The sequence below is a fragment of the Rattus norvegicus genome, chromosome 2 (assembly GCF_036323735.1).
Source record: "Rattus norvegicus strain BN/NHsdMcwi chromosome 2, GRCr8, whole genome shotgun sequence".
Lineage (NCBI taxonomy): Eukaryota > Metazoa > Chordata > Mammalia > Rodentia > Muridae > Rattus > Rattus norvegicus.
The window spans coordinates 114,683,622-114,703,546 of record NC_086020.1 but is presented as its reverse complement, the minus strand read 5'-3'; the positions used below and the strand labels follow the sequence as shown (position 1 = coordinate 114,703,546).

General features: G+C 43.2%; 2 protein-coding genes across 7 annotated transcripts in view; one reads left to right on the top strand and one right to left on the bottom strand.

The window, feature by feature from the left end:
• Positions 1-585: 585 nt before the first annotated feature.
• Lrrc34 (leucine rich repeat containing 34) overlaps positions 586-19,925 on the bottom strand; it is a 22,175-nt gene continuing 2,835 nt past the window's right edge. For 2 of the 6 annotated variants that reach the window (XM_063282360.1, XM_039102871.2), the window contains exons 3-13: positions 19,528-19,635; positions 17,262-17,382; positions 15,596-15,717; positions 15,432-15,496; positions 14,892-14,975; positions 8,345-8,473; positions 7,812-7,907; positions 5,045-5,199; positions 4,544-4,699; positions 3,821-3,947; positions 586-1,219 (exon numbers count right to left, since the gene is read on the bottom strand). In XM_063282360.1, the coding sequence (XP_063138430.1) occupies positions 1,016-1,219; positions 3,821-3,947; positions 4,544-4,699; positions 5,045-5,199; positions 7,812-7,907; positions 8,345-8,473; positions 14,892-14,975; positions 15,432-15,496; positions 15,596-15,717; positions 17,262-17,371 (1,248 nt within the window). In that variant the 5' untranslated portion in view covers positions 17,372-17,382; positions 19,528-19,635 and the 3' untranslated portion in view covers positions 586-1,015. 6 annotated transcript variants of the gene reach the window in all.
• Positions 18,302-19,925, top strand: part of Lrriq4 (leucine-rich repeats and IQ motif containing 4) — a 27,430-nt gene continuing 25,806 nt past the window's right edge. Inside the window, exon 1 of the mRNA XM_039103607.2 lies at positions 18,302-18,878. Coding sequence (XP_038959535.1) covers positions 18,724-18,878 — 155 coding nt within the window. The 5' untranslated portion in view covers positions 18,302-18,723. The remainder of the gene's footprint in view (positions 18,879-19,925) is intronic.

Sequence of the window (19,925 nt, the reverse complement as noted above, 5' to 3'; positions counted from 1 at the left end):
GCTCGTCCTTTGGAAGAACGCTTCTACCTTTTATTCTCAAGTGGAATCCAGATGTGTGAAGGGGCCTAGGTGACGTAATGGCATCAGAATAAATGGGTCTGAGCATTCTGCTGGCCTGAGGCAGTAAATAATGTGTCCTACTGTGTCATCAAAGTTTCCCTACCATTGTCAGAAACAGTTGTTGTCCTCTAGGCTGGGTTCACCTCAGCTAAGGGTGGACATGTGTCTCCACGGAGACACAGGTGGTAGGAGCCCAGGATGGGTGCCCATGCCTCCTACTGCAGTCTCGGGCAGCCTTACTGCTGGCCCTTCAGCCATCTTCTACACTTCCTCTTGGGAGAAAATGGGAGCATTCGGGGCCCCCTGCAGCACACAGGAGTAGACTGAGACCTGAGAAAGCAAACTGCATTGCTCAGGGACTTGAATGAGTAATCCCAAAAGGCCATCTCCTTCCAGAATCCTGTAGATTCTTACCCAGCACGGGGTGGAATGCTGTCCCAAGGCAATGAAAGCAGGCTACAGCTACACTGAGCAGCACGAGGAACGTTCCTCAATACCGGATGAGGAAGAGCCAGGACACTGATCGTCTGTGCAAGGAAGCTTTATTTTCTTGTTTTTGTGAAGACTGTTAACACCTGTGTGTAATGCCTGCACATCTGTGCGGAATACTTTTTGACTTGTGAGCTGCTCTCAAAAGCCACTGGAAATCTGCCAGCGGCAGAGCCGAATCTGCCCCAACATTTGGTTAAGACTTCTGTCGTGACTTTACTGTCTTTCATTTCTGTGTTCATTTTTCATTACAAAAAGAATTACTATAGTTCTGTGGTTTGTTAAGGTATGATATTTTAGTCTCTATGTTAAGAAACACATTTTTTTCTCTACAAGAGGCAAGTACACAAAATTTTATAATTTGATAAAAATGTGTTCTAATTTACAAAAGGAAAAATAGTCCACAAAATATTAGTCTCTAAAAGTGTTGAGGCAAATGTGTGAAAACTGTTTTCAAGCTTGTTTCTTATAGACGCTCGCCCACAGGAACCAGAGCAAAGCCTGCAGACGATGACGGCACGTAACATTCTCCGTAAGTCGGTGTCCAGTAATAATGCCTTTTAAGGCCGTTGGAGACTTCGGAAAGGTAGATGTGTTCATCCACCACGTACGGTTCCACATCTGTATTCTCTGGCTTTAATCGGCCACTCTCTATCAAATTTGAATATGCCTAGGATTTTTAGAAAAAAAAAGTCATTAAGAATAATTTATTCAGTTTACAGTGGTTGTTCAAACATTTAATTGAGCTGTTATTTTGTAGGTTAAAGTACTCTTAATAACATGCTGAGTTTTAGTATTATTCCAGATATTATAGGTAAAATGTTATATATACATAATGTAAGTATAATATTATAAAACCAATTTTTAAGTTCTAACATACAAGGCATGTTTTTCATATCTAAATCCTTTTGTGAGTCTGAGTTAATCCTCAGTAATACCCTGGTTTGGACCATGGTCAAAGTTTTCAAATAGTCTTAGGTACTCTTGAGAGGCAGCAGAGGGCAGAGTAGAGACCACGTGTGCTGCGCAGGCCTGTAGTCTCAACATGCAGAACTCCTTAGGCGAGAGGATGGCTGAGCTCAAGGCCAGCGAGCAGCATTCCTCCTCTGTCATATTGATGATCAGTCGGGATGCGCATCTCAAAACCAACCAGCAGCTCCATGTGGACCTTAGTTGATGAGTCCCTTGAACTCGATACGGAATTTTAGTTTTAAAAAAGAATTCCACGGCCCTGGGTTTGGTCCCCAGCTCCGAAAAAAAGAAAAAAGGGGGAAAAAAAAAAAAAGAATTCCTCAGAGACCTATCAATTTTTTTTTTAATTTGTAGAAATTTTTTTGTGTATGGCTTCTTGGTATGTATGCTAAGGGCATCTTACACATTGTGAGCTGCTATGTTAGTAAAGCAGGCAAGAATTTCAACATGGAGAGACTTCCAAGTTCTCCTTATTTCTGTTGTAACTTTCCAGTCTCTGACTGCAGAGCCTACGAGCAGCTCGTCCTGTGAGGGAAGTTCTCTGGGAGCCGTGGGTACTTTTGTAGGGAAGCACATACTTTATTTTAAGTCACTCCTTTTTTTCTTCTCTCTTTGTCACTATGCTTTCTGTTTCTAAAGTAGTTGATTCTCGGCAACTTGTGGAATTTTCTCCAAAATTGACCACATACTTAGACACAAAGCAGGTTAATGGATACAAAAATGTTTGAAGTAACATCCTGCATCCTATCTGAGCAACGAACATTAAAGCTAGATATTACAACAGACGGTTTGCAAACTCTTGGACATTGAACAGTCTGCTACAAGTAGGTCAAGGCAGAAATCAAAAAGGAAATTAAAAACTTTGGAATTGAATGAAATTGAAAACACAGTATGTCCTGTGATACAATGAAGACTGTTCTAAGAGGCGAGTTCATAGCACTAAATGCCTACATCAAAAATTGGAGAGACCTCCGTTTGAAGCTTAATCGCACACCTGAAAGCTCTAGACAAAAAAACAAACAAACAAAACAAAACAACCCCACATTCAGAAGGACTAGATAGCAGGAAATAATCAAACTCAGGGTTGAAACCAATAAAATACAGACAACAACCAGTACAAAGGCTCAACAAAACAGAGTTGGTTCTTTAAGAACAGAGATGGACAAACCTTATCCAAATTAACTAAAAGGTAGACAGAGAAAATCCAAATTGATAAAATTAGAGACACAAAGCAGACCAATGGACACTGAGTAAATCAAGAGAATCATAAGAACATACTTTAAAAATCTGTGCTGTACCAAATTGGAACATTTAAAAGAGGTGTAGATTTTATTTATTTATTCATTTATTTATTTATTTATTTATCTATTTGCATACACACACGCACAAACACACACCACCTACCACTTACCAAAGTTAAATCAAGATCAGAAAGGTCTCAATCAGACCCTAGTAAGATAGAAGCAGTAATTAAAGTCTCCCAAGCAGAACCTGGAGAGATGGCCCATCAGTTAAGAGCACTGGCTACTCTTCTGGAAGTCCTGAGTTCAATTTCCAGCATTGACATAGCAGCTTACAACCAGCCATAACTGTAGTCCCACAGTATCCAATGCCCTCTTCTGGTGTATACATGCAGACAAAATAACCATATACAGCAAATACATAAATAAATCAATTAGAAAATGTTTTCCAATCCAAAAAAGCCCAGGGCCAGATGGATTTGGCATTTTTACCAGACTTCAAAGAACTAATGCCAATATTCCAACTATTCCACCATGCCTAAATCTTTTTATGAGGACACAGTTACTCTAAAACCTAATAAATAACAAAGAGAATTACAAATCAATTTCCTTTATCAGCATGCAAAAATTTTCAATAAAATCCTTGCAAACCAAATTCAAGAACAAATTTAAAGGATCATCTACCACAATGAAGTAGGCTTCAGTCCAGAGACACAAGGATGTTTCAACATGTATGAAATAGAACGGGCGACTCAGAATTTTCATACACAAACACGTGTTACACAGCTAGTACAGTGTCTCTGAGACCTCAGCTCGACACATTAGGAACTTGACATCAACTCAATTGTAATTTTTTTCAATTGGAGGAATTGGACATTTGTGTGACTCAGTGATCCTTAATACTTGTGTGTGGCATCTGATCTTTCCTAGCTACTTGTGGGTCTAAATTAAAAACTTCCCAGAGTATAGTGTGATTCCATTCTTTGAAAGCATTTATCAAATTAACTCTACAGGTGACTGAGAAGAGCCCAGCAAAGGCCAAAACTGAAGTCACTTACCACACAGGTATCCTCATCAAATTTGTTTCCCCAAATGTAGATATTGGACAATACAAGGTTTGTATTCATTGATTGGGAAAGTGCAACAAGCCCTTCTCCCTCTATCTTGTTGCTGACTACAGACAATCTGTAGGAAAACAATAATGGAGTTCTGAAGTCCCACAAAGAATGATGAAGTCAGCATCAACACTTTTTTCAATACTTATGTATGAATTTTATGTGTCTGAGCATTCTGTTTTAATATAAGCTAGGAGAGGAAATCAGATCCCATTACAGACGCTCTGAACCACTGAGCCGTCGCTCTAACCTCTATTAGGTAAATGTTTGAGTAGATTGCAAATATAAGTGTTATGTTAAGTGCTTATGAATTTCTTGTTAAGAATTTGGGATAAATAAGTTTTGGGTGTTGGAGAGATGGCTCAGCAGTTAAGAATAGTTGCTACTCTTGTAGAGGACCCACGTTCTGTTCACAGCTCCCAGAGAGGCCGCTAACAACCATCTTTAGCTCTAGTTCAGGGAGATCTGATTCCCTCTCTGGATTCTGTGGGCACACATTCAGTGCGTGTACAAACAAGCCAGTAAATACACTTATGCATAAATAAAAAGAAAGGTTTTCTATGAACTTGAATACACAAATACCCTATTAGATTCACCCTAAGTTTTAAAAGATACAATTGAGAATTTTGTAGTTATTTTGATTGAGTATAAAAAGACCATACTAACGCTTTAAGACTCCTGTTGTGGGAAGTTAGAGTTTCACTGAGGTACTTTGCGCCTGCATTTTCTATTCTGTTAAAAGAGAGATCTAGTACTTCCAGAGTACTATTGCTTTTTAGAACATCAGCCAAAAACACCATTCCATCACGAGTTATTTTATTGCTGTGGAGGAAGCATATTTAGCAATATTTTAAAAACAAAATATTATTCTTACATTCCTAAGATATTTGAAAACATTTAGTAAGCTTTCTATTTTAGTTTGCTCAACTTCCAAGGATGAAGGTTCACCATGAAATGGCGCTCCCATCTGGTTGGCAATCAAGTTAATATAGGTAGATTACAGTCTAAGTTAACCTAATAAATCCTACAGCTTACGATAAAAGTTTGTCAACAGTTATAATTTCCAGCTTCTGAAAATAATGTCTAACAAACATGTCTTACATACTGTAAATATTTGCGTGTACTGCCCTCAAGACAGTCTGCATGATCGTGTAAGTTATCACTTACCAGCTGACATCAAGGTAGCGTAGGGTGCTATTCGAATGCAGTGCATTGCACAACTGTTGTATACCATAATTTTTCATACCATGTTTGCACATATGCAGTTCAACAAGGACGTGATTTTGTTTCAACATGTGGCCGATGTGGACTGTAGACTCTTCCTAAAAATAGATAAAACTCTTGTTTCTAATCTTGAAGTATTACATGTTATTGATTGCCATTACATTTTAAAACACATTTTCTTAAAGTTGGTACAGGGCCTCAATATGCAGCTCAGACTGGCCTCAGTCTTAACTCAGTTGCTCCAGGCTCCTGAGGGCAGGTGTGTCAGGCACATCTGCCTTAAATTAGCTTGTTAGAAATATTATATTAAGACTCTTAGTCTAGGGCTGGAGATAGGGCTCACTGAGTAGTAAGGACTGAGTTCAAATTCCCAGTGTCCATTTGGAAGCCAGGCACAGCCAGCTTCCTGGAGCTTCATTGTTGGCTGTTCAGGCAGATCTTGGGAGCTCGTGTCCAGTTAGCCTAATACAAACAGTGAACTTTGTTCAGTGAGAGGCCCTGTGTGAAGACAGTGATGCAGAGAGTTCCTAAGACTTCTATGTCCTCTCATCTCTGCATGCACCCTCATAGGCACACACATACACCACATGCATACACCACAGACACACATGGACCCTGAAAACAACAACAGAGTCTACCATTTTGCATTTTGCATACTTTTTAAATTACAAAACCATTGTTACTGCCCCAAATTATATCATCATATCGCGCTTGCGCACACACACACTATACCACTCTGTGTAGGATATGTACAAATGAAATGTGGACCTTCTTAGAAACAGCAAGAGCTTGTAAAACTCAGTAACTAAGTGACTTTTAAAAAGAAGATACATAATTTGGTTTACAATGACAATAACAGTTATTTTAAAAGGAGAACTAGCAAAGTTATTTGTTACATCTTATTTCTCTAAACGTTCTCGGTCCTCTCAGTATGCCTTTGTCACTGATCATCCTGCTGGCTTAAGACACAAGGACATTTCTCATTCTTGAGTCTGTTTTGAAACCATGACTCACTCCCTCTTAAAGTGATCTCAGGTTCCTGAGTATGTTTTGCTTCCTGATTTTAAATTTGACAGTCCTGCTGCTCTTAGGCAAAAAGTATACATGGACACATATATTTTCCCCTCAATAATTTGCAGTCCAAATAGACCTACATTTCTATCAAAATGAAAGCATAAATGGGCCAAAGCAGTTTTGTTAAGAAGTCCCCATAACATTCTTAGTGATGAACAAACCACTGTATTTGCTTTAAAAAAATTAGACTTAATATATGCATGTTGTCCCCTGGGAGGGGAATTACAGATGGCTGTGAACTGCATGTGGGTTTGGGAAACAAAGCCTGGTCCTCTGGACAAGTGGCCAGTGCTCATAGCCACAGAGCCATCTCTCCAGCCCCATTAAATGTTGTTGTTTTTAAAATGTGTTTATTTAAGGATCTTCGGTAATTTGTTGAATGTATCTGATTAATGGTTATAAAACAAGGGGCTGGGGATTTAGCTCAGTGGTAGAGCGCTTACCTAGGAAGCGCAAAGCCCTGGGTTCGGCCCCCAGCTCCGAAAAAAAGAACAAAAAAAAAAAAAATAAAACAATATGACCAAAAAATGCTAAAACTTTTGGTTAAATGTAGACAAAAGAGTTGTACTTCCAAATATGAAAAATAGCACTTTAAAATACGGTTATTTATCAGTTACATGAAGGAAGAACACTGAGGCAGATAATTTCAAATTATGGACAGTACTTCGAACTTTGAGAGAGCTCAAAATTTATTTGAAAGTGAACCTATAAAGTTGTTGTACAAACGATACCCTGGACCTTTCTTTTCTCCTTGCTTAGGCCTGTAATAGAATCAGTTCATATGTATGTGTGTATGTGTGTGTATGTATATGTATGTATGTGTATGTATATGTATGTGTATATGTATATGTGTGTGTGTATATATATATACATACATATATATATATGTATATATAACTGGGAATCAGGTATGTGTGAGTATGCACATGCCACAATGCAATATAGTAATTAGAGGACAACACACAGAAATTTAACTCCAGTCATCAGGAGCTTAGCAGTGGGAGTTTTTTTGTTTTGTTTTTAACACTGAGCCGTTTTTCCAGCCTAAGTGCTTATCTTGTAAGGAGAAGAATCCCCCGCAAAAGAATGTGAAAAAAGCAGCCACATTTTCATCTGCCTCCACCAAGAACCTTAATCTACAGAAGGGATCAAGTTCAAACTTGCCAAACTGCTACACATGCAAAGATAAAATAATTCGGTCATCTCTATATAAACAGATGATTGAAACAGCTGATATTGGGCTGTTACCATGGATTTTGAAACTTTAAGCATACGTACTTTCCGGGTTGGGAATTTAGCTCAGTGGTAGAGTGCTTGCCTAGCAAGCACAAGGCCCTGGGTTCGGTCCTCATCTTTGGAAAAAAGAAAAAGGAAAAAAAAAAAGCATACATACTTTCTTTTGTCTGTCTTCACACAGGTTTACACAGAACCCGAGCTTCATAAACTTGCTGCTTAAGTAATACCAGCTAAACATGGACATCACCAAGAAGTAACATAGTTATACTTTTCCTTTAAACTTTTCACTTAACAAGCTGCAGTTTTACACAATCAGTATAATTCTAAGAATGCAGTGTATCCCTGTACCACAAACGCCAATAGGACTTTAGTCTTAGTGCCATGGACACTGAATACAGACCTGTTCTCCGTACAGTATGGGCCGGTTCAGGTTTATTCCCTTGATTGCTTTGTTTTGAGTTAGTACTGTAGAAAATGCTATCACACTTTGCAGTCCCTACAAACAGGTAAATCCATTAAGGAAGTTGACATTGGATTAATCTTACATTACAATTACAAGACAATTAACTGAGTTCTGATAAAATTGTTTGTACAAAGGTTAAAACATCTCTTCCCAGAAGTGAACTGTTACTGTGAGTCTGCATAGGGGTTTCCTAACATTTCAAAGGGTGTTTCCTAGCTGTGACTCTGGGCTTTCTCCTGAGTCATTTAGGTTTTCCCTAATGAAGAGACAGACCCATGGATTCCAGCGGAGTCTAGCACTTGGGAGATGAAGGTAGAATTATGGGTTCAAACTAGCATGGGCTACATGCCAGGACCTATGCGCAAAAACAAACAACGAACCTCCCCATCTGCCTGCCTTCCTCACCAGGTCTGTGAGGCCCTCTGGGAGGACGCCTGCCGCTTGGTTTTCCTCCTCTCCGGCTTACTCACCAGGTCGCAGTCACCCAGGTCCAGTTTCTCCAGGGAGGAGTTCATCTGTAGCATTGCAGCGAAAAGCATGCCGCCCGTGTTCTCAATTTTATTTCCAGTCATTCGCAAATACTTAAGAGTCTTGTTTTTCTAGAAAAGAAAAAGGAATCAAGACAAGCAAAGTTCTGTGGCTTAAACTTGAATCCATGAGTCAGAAGGTTGTATTACTATTTGCAAATTCATTTTTTCATTTTTTTATTGGTTATTTACATTTCAAATGTTATCCCCTTCCCATTTTCCCCTCTGTAAACCCCCTCTCCCATCCTCGCTCCCCTTGCCCCTGTGAGGATGCCCCCCCACCTGTCTGCCCACTCCCACCTGACTGCCCTAGCATCCCCTGGGTAATTGAGCCTCCACAGGACCAAGAAGATATGATTGCAAGTATATTGTATTGAACATTAGAGCACCCAATTTCATAAAACAAACACAACTGGACATACAGTGGAAGGTCTTGATACAATAATAATGTGTGATTTTAATATCTACTCTCATCAAATATAGGTCACAGAAAAGATCAACAAAGAAACCTCAGAGTTAAACTGCCATAGATCAGTGTGGATTCAACAAGCCAAGGGCACTGGTGCTTACACTCTGGAGGGGGGGAGGAGGAGGAGAGGGAGGAGGAGGAGGAGGAAGAAGAGGAGGAGGGTCAGGGTCAGGCATTCAGGGTCATACTTGGCTAAACAATGAGTTTGAGGCCAGTCTGGGTTACAGACTGTAACTGTCACGTTTTCACAGAGGTCTGCAAGCTGCTACTATTCTCAGGACTGCATGGAGGAAAGAAATCACAGTTTAGCCACAAAGTCACTCTTTTTTAAATTGAAATAGCTACTCGTATCTTATTAGACCGTAGTGGAGGAGGTGAGGTTCAGAGAGGTCCAGGGGCAGGAAGATGAAGGACGTAGTGGTGACTGGTGGTGGGTCACTGAAGAACTAGACGTTTACACTTCCTAGTGCCCAATAAAAAAACGGACTTCTTGGAAGCTTTAAGACACAGCTGAAGCGATCCTTAAATCTGTGGCTCGTTAAAAACAGCATTGCCAACAAGCTGGCTCAGTGTGAAGGATCTGCCAAGCCCGGCTACCTAAGTTGGTTCTGTGCTTGCTAGTCTTATGCCAGTTTAACACATGTTTGGGTCATTTGGGAAGAGGGACCCTCAACTGAGGAAACGCTCCCAATCAGATTGGCCTCTGGGCAGGTGTGTAGTGCATTTTCCTAATCAGTGATTGATGAGGGAGGGCCCTGACCTTGGTGGGTGGTGCCACGCTGGGCTGGGGCTTTTCTGCTGTACATGTAATAAGGTAGCAAACAGAGCAAGCCGGTAAGCTGTACTCGTGGCCTCTGCATCCGCTCCTGCCTGAGTTCCTTTCCTGACTCCCTTGGATGGTGGACCACAAGCTGGAAGAAGAGTTAATGCCTTTCCTCCTCCAGTTGCTGTTAGCCATGTGTTTTGTTACAGCAGAACACTAGGATTCCCCAGGATTCATGTGGCATAAGAAGACTCCCAAGTTGTCCTCTGACCTCCACACGTATCACGGCACATACATGTACACAGACACATACCCAAATCCAAGTTTTGATGTTTTATTAATCAGAGGACTCAACTAGATAACTATGTACCAGAAGGTCTTAGAACAAAGGTCTGGGAGATGCCTTAGAGGGTAAAGTGCTTGCTGTGCAGGCAGGAGGACGGTCAGTCCTAATCACACAGGCACAGTGGTGTATCTAGAATCCCCACTCTGGGGGAGGCAGGGGCCAGAGAACATTCCCAAGGACTCACTGGCTAGCTACTCTAGCTAAAATGGGCTCCAGGCTCGGAGACCCTGCCTCAAAAAATAGGTGGCAAGTGATAACATCTACCTCTGGACTTCATACCCATGTCCATATATACATATACAACACACACACACTTTCCAAAATGATGAAATGGACACTAAAAAGATAATCCATAGGCTCAAAAAAATTGTTTCTTTGAAAAGATAAACATGAGTAACAAACCCTTAGCCAAACCAGCCAAAAGAGAGAACACTCAACAAGGGTAGAGATGGAAAGGTATAGTACAATGTGACATATCCATTGAATAGAATATTATTGAACAATAAAATGTGTTATGGGACTGGAGTGATGGCTCAGCAGTGAACACTGGCTGCTGCTCCAGAGGACCTAAGTTTGATTACCCAAGTAGTAGCTCACAACTGGCCATAACTAATACCAGCGAATCTGATACTCTCGGGCCTCCCGGTGTGCCAGGCAAGCATATGGTACGCAGACATGTATGCAGATATAACACTTCTACACATAAAATTTCAAAGTGTCTTACATCGATGAACCTTGAAATCTTAAGCCAAACATTGTATGATTCTTTTTGCATTATCAGTGGCTCAGTGTGGCTGGGGAGTAGAAAGGAGACTTCAATAACCAGTACAAGGATTTTCTTTGGAGGCTATAAGAATGTTCTATAAGATGGGAAGTAGCTTGGTAGATAAAAGCACTGCTCTGCTGACATGAGCACTTGAATTCAACTCCCTAGCACCCGGGTAAAAAGTCAAACATGGCTGCCCACACCTGTAACTTGTCCAGGGTGCAGAAACAGATAGATCCTGAACATTCACTGGCTAACCAGTTTAATCTAAATTATGGCAGGGCTACGGCTTGCTAAGAGACAGCAATGATATTGAGGGTGCATGTAACATCCCTAACACATACATACCTAAACATACAAGAACATTCTAAAGATAATGGTGGTAGTGATGATTACACAATTCTGTAAATTAAACACATTCATTGACAGACAGAGTCTCACTGTGAAACCCTGGCTGGTCTGGAACTCTGTTTATAAACCATACCAGCCGTAGACTCACAGAAATCTGCCTGCCTCTGCCTCCCAAGTACTGGGATTAAAGATGGACACCACCACTGCCAGCCTCTTTAAATACACTTTAAAATTTTCCTTTGAACTGAAAACTTTTGGAGAATGTGTTTTGCATGGGCAAATTATATTGCAATCAGTTTTGCTACTGTTTTTAAGGAAGAAAATGTTCAAGCTCACAGTTGAGATACAGTTTAGCACAGCAAGACAGTGACATGTTTGGTCACAGTCATCTTTCTGCAGTCAGGAAGCAGAGTGATGGATACTGCTGCTGCTCACGAGGTTTCCTCCTATTCCCATGGTTTTTATTCAATCCCATAGTCCATGGAACGGTACCACCCACATTTACATTAGGTTTCCTTGGTTAAACCTCTGAAAATGCCCTCACAAATACACTCAGAGTGTGTCTCCCTTGTGGTCCCAAGTGCAGTCAAGTAGACAGTGAACACCGAACATTAAACAGATCGACTCTCTGTCAACTCGATACCTAAATGCATCACTTGGAAACTGCACCCACCACTGGTCCTCTCACGAGCAGCGTGCCCTGAGCTCATTTCCGTGATCCCCCTAAGTCTTAGTGGTCCCAGCTTTACAGTATCCTGCTCTGAAACTCAAGGTACTCTGTGAGCCCCTGTAGTGTGAGAGGGAAAGTTACACACTTACTGTATACAGCGGTACCAAGTACATCCCAACAGAGAGAAATGTGAGCTTAACACAGAAGGAGCAGGCTGCAGCGAGATCCTGGAGCTCCACTAGGGCTGGATCACTGCTCTTCCAACTTTGCTCCCTGTGACAGTTATGGCCATTTTCATGGACTGGCTCCTCTTCCTACCCACCTCTTTCCCTGAAAATCATCCCATGTTTCTGGTATTCCCAATACCTTGGCTTTCCACTACCACTTAGGCTTCACCCCTCGTACATTCATGCACAGCTCAGAAGCCCCATGCGAGGATCTGACCTGCTGCATCTTGTATGGTCTCACATTATATGGAACCTTCGGCGCAAGTCTCTACAAACCTCTCACACTTGCACCTCGCATGCCTGCCAAACCTGCGCTTCATGGAAGATGCCCCTGAGGTCTGCTGCCAGCTCATGAGATAGCCTGGCCTCCTTGAACCACAGCAGCTTCTGCATGCCTGCACTGTTGACAGCTGTCAAGAAAGCGTCCTCAGCTACCCCCTTTCCAACAGGGTATCTTGAAGGCTTTTGTTTTTTCCCAGGAAATTTACTTTGAGGTGAATTTGCATTGCTACTCCCTGGAGTTCTCTACCTGACAGTCTGGCATCCGAGGCAATGTTTGGTTTAAAGTGTGAGGCTTCACTTCCCATGGTAATGGTTTCAGATGCTCTGTCAGCACACGCCCGCTCTGAACTCTAGCCATGCCTACCTCCACCCCCACCCCCCCACCCCCCAGCTGTGCAGCCTCCATAGCTTCCTGTCCCCCTTCCCTGTGGCTAAAGGCACTGACTGAGCAGCAACTGCTGCAGCCCGATGCTGTGTTGTCTTGAGATCGCCTCCACCAAGCAACTTTGAATTCAGCCTCACTCAAAACATTAGGGCACAGAAAATAAGCAGATTCTTCACCAGACTATAACACAAACGCACTCTGTCTGTTCCGTTTGAAACTGCACCAGCCCTGTCTCCTCTGCCCTCATTTCTTTTCTTTTTTTAAACTTTTATTTATTTTTATTTTATGGTTTTGCCCGCATGTATGTCTGTGTAGCAGTTGTGTGCCGGGTGCCCACAGAGACTAAAAGAGGATGTCAGATCGTTTGGGACTGGAATTAAGAAATGGTTGTGAACTGATGTGCGGGTGCTGGGAACCAAATCTGGACCCTCTGCAAGAACAACTATTATTTCCAGCCTCTCTCTCTTTTTTAAAGATGTATGTGTGTGTGTATGTATGTATGTATGTATGTATGTATGTATGTATGTATGTATGTATTATGTATTTTATGTTTGAGTACAATGTAGCTGTCTTCAGACACACCAGAAGAGGGCATTGGATCCCATTACAGATGATTGTGAGCCACCATGTGGTTGCTGGGAATTGAACTCAGGACCTCTGGAAGAGCAGTCAGTACTCTTAACCACTGAGCCATCTCTCTAGCCAAGTCTTTTTTCTATTGTCATTATCATCTGTGTGTGTGTGTGCGTGTGTGTGTGTGTGTGTGTGTGTGTGTGTGTGTGTGTGTGTGTGTGTGTGTGTGTGTGTACCTGCCATGGCACACATGTTAAAGGCAGAGGACAGCTTTGGGGAGTTGGCTCTTGCCTTCTGAAGTGCAGACAATCAGCTCAGCTCACCAGGCTTGCATGGCTTTTACTCACAGATCCGTCTCAATGTCCACATTTCTAGTAGCACCGCAGACTTCCAAACTCCTAACACAATGGCTCATCAAACCCCACTTCTAGGGATGTCCTAGCTCATGGCTCCAAATGCTCTTACGTTCCTTCCACAGGAAGGCCTACAGACTATATAGGTTTGGGTTTTTTTTTTTTTTTTTTTTTTACAGTGACAGTCTCTCAGTAGCATTTTCTGTATTGTTTACATCTCTTCTTGCTGTGACCAAATATCCTGCCAAGAAACAGCTTAGAGGAGGAGATGGTCGTCTTTGGTTCGCAGAGCAGGAAACACTGCCGTGGTGGGAAAGGCGTGGCAGGTGGCAGGAGGGGTGAAAGGTGACTTGGTCAGATTGTACCACAGCCAGTATCAAAGAGAGAGAGATGGTGGCATTCCTTCAGAGACAAGGTCTCCTATGTATGTTGCTTGGACTTGACTTGAACTCAGTTCCCCTCCTGCCTCTTCCTTCTGTGTTCCGAGGTTACAAGTGTGCACCACCATAACCCAACGAAGCTGGTTGGTAATTCTTTTCAATGAGTCCAAAGTCCTCAAATAGCAGCCATGCTTTTATAAACGGAAACACATTAAAACGACATATTGAAGGGGCTGGGGAGATGGCTCAGTGGGTAAGAGCAATTGCTGCTCTTGCAAAAGACCTTGTTTGTTTCCCAATATGTCCATGGTGGTTAATAGTCATCCAGTTCCAGGAGACACAATGGCCTCTTCTCACTTCTGCAGGCACATACAGACATGATAATGCAGGCTAAGAGAACTGCTCTTCCAGGGTACCCAGGTTCGCTTCCCAGCACCCACAAGGCAGCTCACAACCATGCATACCTTTAGTAACTCCAGAGTATCTGACGCCATCGTCTGGCTTCTGCAGGTGCCAGACATACACGCAGGCAAAACACCCACATACATTATATAGTCTCTGTATGTGTGTGTGTCTCTCTCTCTCTGTCTGTCTGCCTCTCTCTCTCTCTCTCTCTCTCTCTCTCTCTCTCTCCCCCCCCCTCTCTCTCACACACACACACAGTATGCACACTGTCTCTCTCACACACACAGTCACACTCACACACAAGTGCATGGAGGCAGACTAAACAATTGAAATAATGGGAGAGGGGCTGCGATCGGGATGTCAAGTGAATAAATAGTTAAATTAATGGGGAAAAAAGTAACATAACCTCACATTAACTTTGGCTATGTTGTTCCCAAACTCCTAGAAGTCAGGATCGCCAGTGACATACTGCTTTGACATACTGCAGTGACATACTGCTTTGAGATATGCAAATGCCTACCTGCAGTGCTTTAGCAATCAATTCTCCGCCTTCAGGTCCAATGTCGTTAAACATAAGGTTTAAGTATGTGATATTTGGTTGTTTCTATAGTAAGGAGAGAAAGAAGCTATTACATCTGTATTTACCAGAATCAGTCAACCAATGCACACTATTTAATTAAAAGTGCTAACAGAATTCTAACAAAGGCAATCGCCGTTTAAGGACAATCAGAGTCACCTTTCTCTTTCAATGATATTACAATCGTGGTGTCACTGAAAGGAAAAGACTCAATTCAGTTTCAGCAATTGGGTGCGTGAACATCCCTGCGTATTTAACGATGGCATACAGGTTCGCAAAAGACAACTCAGGAGGGAGCAGGTACCAGCTCTCCTAAGACCAAATACAAGTGGGCCCCCTGTATTTCGGGCATTGGACACATAACACAGATTCAGGACCTTTGGTGTTTTCTAGGCTTAGTGCTTGGCCGTGAGCCATTTGTCTAGGTGTCCTCATCTCTCAGCAGCATGGTGGATGAGGACGTCTGAGGCAGCAGCGAGGTACCTGAAGTAGTTTCGCAGCGTAGTAGGCACCGACATCGCCTATGAGGTTATACCTCACATCCACACCTGAAACACACAGGCAAGAAGAAACTGGTATCCCGCTCACAGACGACCTAAAATCGGGAGAGTGAAAAGCAGGCAGTGGTTACCCGAAAGCAAACGTACCACCGATGCACGGATGGTTTCTTAAAGCTTTGGAAAGAAGCCAGAAGTCCTCGCTTGTTATCCTTTGTCCTGAATCTAAGCGACTGTTACCAGCAATGTTTACTGTGATTTTTTCTTTGGGTCTGTCAAAACAAGAGAGACAAAGAAATTGAGGTGGAGGACAATGTTGACACAAAGCTTGAAACCCTCCCAAATGTCAGAAGCAATATCAAGAGACTACCATCCGGGTTAACATAGCTAATTTCCCCATCGTTTCATTTCTCCCTCACAACCCCGCTATCGTGCTTTTTTTTTTTTTTTCTTCTGTTTTAACAGAACATCTGGACAAAAAGAAATTTAAGGTTAGGCTCTGTTGGCACACACCTTACATCCCAACACTCAGAAGGCAGAGGTCAGTGGAGCTCTGTGAGGTTGGGGCTAGCCTGATCTACAAAGTGAGTTCCAGGACAGCCAGGGTTATACACAGAAACCCTGTCTCAAACAAAAACGAAAGAAAGAGAGGAGGGAGGGAAGGGAAGGGAAGGGAAGGGAAGGGAAGGGAAGGGAAGGGAAGGGAAGGGAAGGGAAGGGAAGAGAAAGGAAGGAAAAGGAAATTTAAGGCAGAACATGTGAGTTTTAGGTTTGATTACAAGTCATCCTCCCTTGAGGGGAGGTCACAGGAGAAGGAGCCTGAAGTGGCTGTCATACTCACAGTTAAGAGCAGACAGCAATAAATGAATTCGTGTATGTGGTCAGCTTGACTTCTCTCATTCACGACCCCTGTCTAAGAAATAATGCTGCCCTACAGTGGGCAGAGCCTGCCCAGCCAACTGGCTTAATTAAGCGAATCTTCCACAGATCCTGGCACAGCTTAATCCAACATAGAGAGCTCCTCATTGTTCCCAAATGGCGCCAGGCTGTGTCACGTTGACAAAGCTAATCATCGCACACACACACACACACACACACACACACACACACACGTTTGACATAAGAACACCAAACACTTTGAGGACATCTCAGGTGTCATTGTTATGGTAAAACACCATGACCAAATCAACTCACGATTTAGGGAGGGAAGGGTTTATTTCATTTTGCAATCCTTAGGGCCATACCTGCTCTTGAGGGAAGTCAAGCACGAACTCAAGGCAGAGACTTGGAGGTAGGACTCCATGGAGGAGCACTGCGTCCTGACTTGCTGCCCTTAGATTCCTCCGTCTGTTTTCTTATACTACCCAGGACCATATGCTCAGGGTTGGCACCAACCCACAGTGATTTGGGCTCTTCTATATTCACTGTTAACCAATATCATGTCCCCACTGACTTGCCTTTGGGCAGCCTGATGGGAACGTTTTCTCAATAGTGGTGCCTTCGGCCATGTAAATCTAGTGTGTCAGGTTGACAAAACAAAACAGACGGAAATACAAGAGCAACAACCAGGACAAAGGACTTGCCTGAATTCACCCAGCTCACGGGAACTAAGGGAACTACAAGGGCCCTGACTTGAGGACTCCTGGTCTAGTGCTGTTCCCTGTCAGCTACCTCAGTGTCACGCATCTACCTATTAACTATGTCCACTTTACCACGCCATTTTCAAGTGGGGATAAGATGGCTCAATGGTCCAGGGCTTCACAGACGTGAGAAGCGGCGAGAATTTTTGGTACAGTTGACTAGTGAAGCTCCTTACCGCTTCTCGATTTCTTCATCCAGTTTTTGGAGTATGTTCAGTATTAAAGGATTAGTTTTCCGTATGTTTTCTGAACAAAGGAAAGAATACTGGTCCTGGAGCTTCTCCATAGACTCCGGAGCTTTGGAAACATGAATGTAACAGTCATCGTCACGTATAAATTCTCTCCGAAGCTCCCACAGCAACTACGCTTCTCTCAGAGCAATGAGTGTGTGCGTGCAAGTGTGTGTAATGGGTGTGTGTGTGTGTGTGGTGAGGGAGAGGAAGGAGAGGAGAGAGAGCTAAGGGTGGGGGTGGGTGGCGGTAAATAGGTTGGCAGACAGAGGGGATTCTGTGACTCCAGTCAGCACCTATCTGAAGGAGGACGACCTCTACAGTGTGTTGGGCTTGCCGGCGGAGGAAGAGATGTCCAGAGGAATTACTCTGTGTGAAATCAAACTGACTCTAAAGCCTGCATGTGCCCCTTTGGGTCCCAAGGACAGGGTTTCTAAGTGAGGACAATTTTATTCAACAGTCCTCCAGAAGGACCCAGAAAATTAACCCGCTTCGACTGGATACTTTGACCCCAAACCAATTTGGTGGCCTCTTCACAGCAGATTGAGGCCTGGCTCACAAAAGCACTTCCCTACCCAGGCCCTCTTCCATTTCCTTGTGCTAAGGTCGATTTCCTTCTTTACTTCCTTTGTGTGTGGTGGGGAATTGTGCATGTGGAAGCCAGAGGTTGACATCAGGTATCGTCTTCCTCTGTTCTCCACCTGACTGTTTGAAATGGGTCTACAGGTCACCGAGCCACTGTAACTGACACTATTTAGGCTAGATCGGCTGGCCAGAAAGCCCTTGAGATCCGCCCATCTCCAACCCCAAACGCTGGGGCTTCAGGCACACACTCCATGCCTGGCTGTTACTTAAGAGTTAGGGGTTAAAACCTCATAGGCAGCAATGAACAGCCTAGTAAGGGCACCAGTGGAAGGGGAAGCCCTGGGTCCTCCTAAGACTGAACCCCAGTGAACCTGATTGTTGGGGGGAGGGCGGCAATGGGGGGAGGATGGGGAGGGGAACACCCATATAGAAGGGGAGGGAGAGGGGTTGGGGGATGTTGGCCGGAAACCAGGAAAGGGAATAACATTTGAAATGTAAATAAGAAATACTCAAGTTAATAAAAAAGAATTAAAAAAAAAGAGTTAGGGGTTAAAACTCAGACCCCCATACTTGTGCTGTGAGCACTGCACCCGCTCAGCCAACACCCCACCCCACCTAAGTTTTACTTTTAATAAAAACAAACAGGTCTCTGTTACATAACAGCTTTCCTAATCGTCTCACTACTTTTAACCTTAACCTTTCCTTTCTTTTCTTTCTTTTTTAAGCTTTATTTATTTAGTTATTATAGATGAGTACACTGTAGCTGTTTTCAGACACACCAGAAGAGGGCACCAGATGTCACTACAGATGGTTGTGAGTCACCATGTGGTTGCTGGGATTTGAACTCAGGACCTCTGGAAGAGCAGTCAGTGCTTTAACCACTGAGCCATCTCTCCTTTCTTTCCTTCTTCTAAACACAGGGTCTCGATGTGGGCAGAAAGGCCTTGAACTCACACTCGTCCTTCCTCGGCTCCCTGAGTGCAGGAATCACAGGCGTGCGCTAGCATACCTGGCTTTAATATTACTTTAAAGGCATTTCTTGTGAACCCTGGGTCTTTCAGAACGGAAGTCATGGTCTTACTTTTGTAAGAAGCACACGCTTCTGACTTGATTATTCTACTTTCCATGTACGTGTGTTTCACAGCGCACTCCGAGAGCTCACACTTTTAGTAGTGATTTTTAGATGCCAGCTTCCTCTCTGCGTTTCTATATCTTAGAAGCATCCACTGCTCGGTGGCCATCTACACCCTAAGAGTTTACCAATCAAAGCTGCAGAACAAGACTTAAGATCTGGTAAGTTAAAAGGAAATGAACTTTTCTTATAATTTTAAAATTATTTATTGCAATTTCAACGTGTGTGTGTGTGTGTGTGTGTGCACGCGCGCGCACGTGCATGTGTGCCCCTGCACACACACACTTAGGATATTTAAAAGACTTAGGTACACAAAGATTCTTTGTGTTGCCGAGCTTCACAGGGGAGATGGGATCTGAATGCCCCATTTCTGAGATGTCTGTGGCACTTAGGGAACATCATCTACCAAGTGCAGTAGCATCCTGGAAACAGGCACTATTATGGTTTCTAAACAAAAGCCAGATCTGGGCTCCCTTCCACTGGCTCCCTTCCTACCTCAGGCTACTAACTTCTTGGGGTTGGTGGAAAACCAGCGCTTCTGGTGTCTGTCCTCTAGGGGCCAAGAGCAAAGGCAGGCCCCCGAATCTTCAGAGGCCCAGTGATCTGAGAAGACAGCAGTCACAGCCATGGGTGCAGGACAAAAGCATTCAGTCTTTCCACAACCACATCCTCCTCCTCCACCAGGCTCCATGTCAGAGTCTTGGCGTCAGAGTTCCCTCCTTTTTCACCTTATTTCTCTTATTACTGTCTCTCTGGGCAGTCTCTCCCCCCTCCCCCAACACACACTTTTCAAACAGACGTCCCAAAGTAGTGGCAGGAACTCTGGTTTCTCTGGATGCTAGGCAACCGCTCAGCCCCTGAGTATATCCCCAGCCTTATGTTTAATTTTTTAA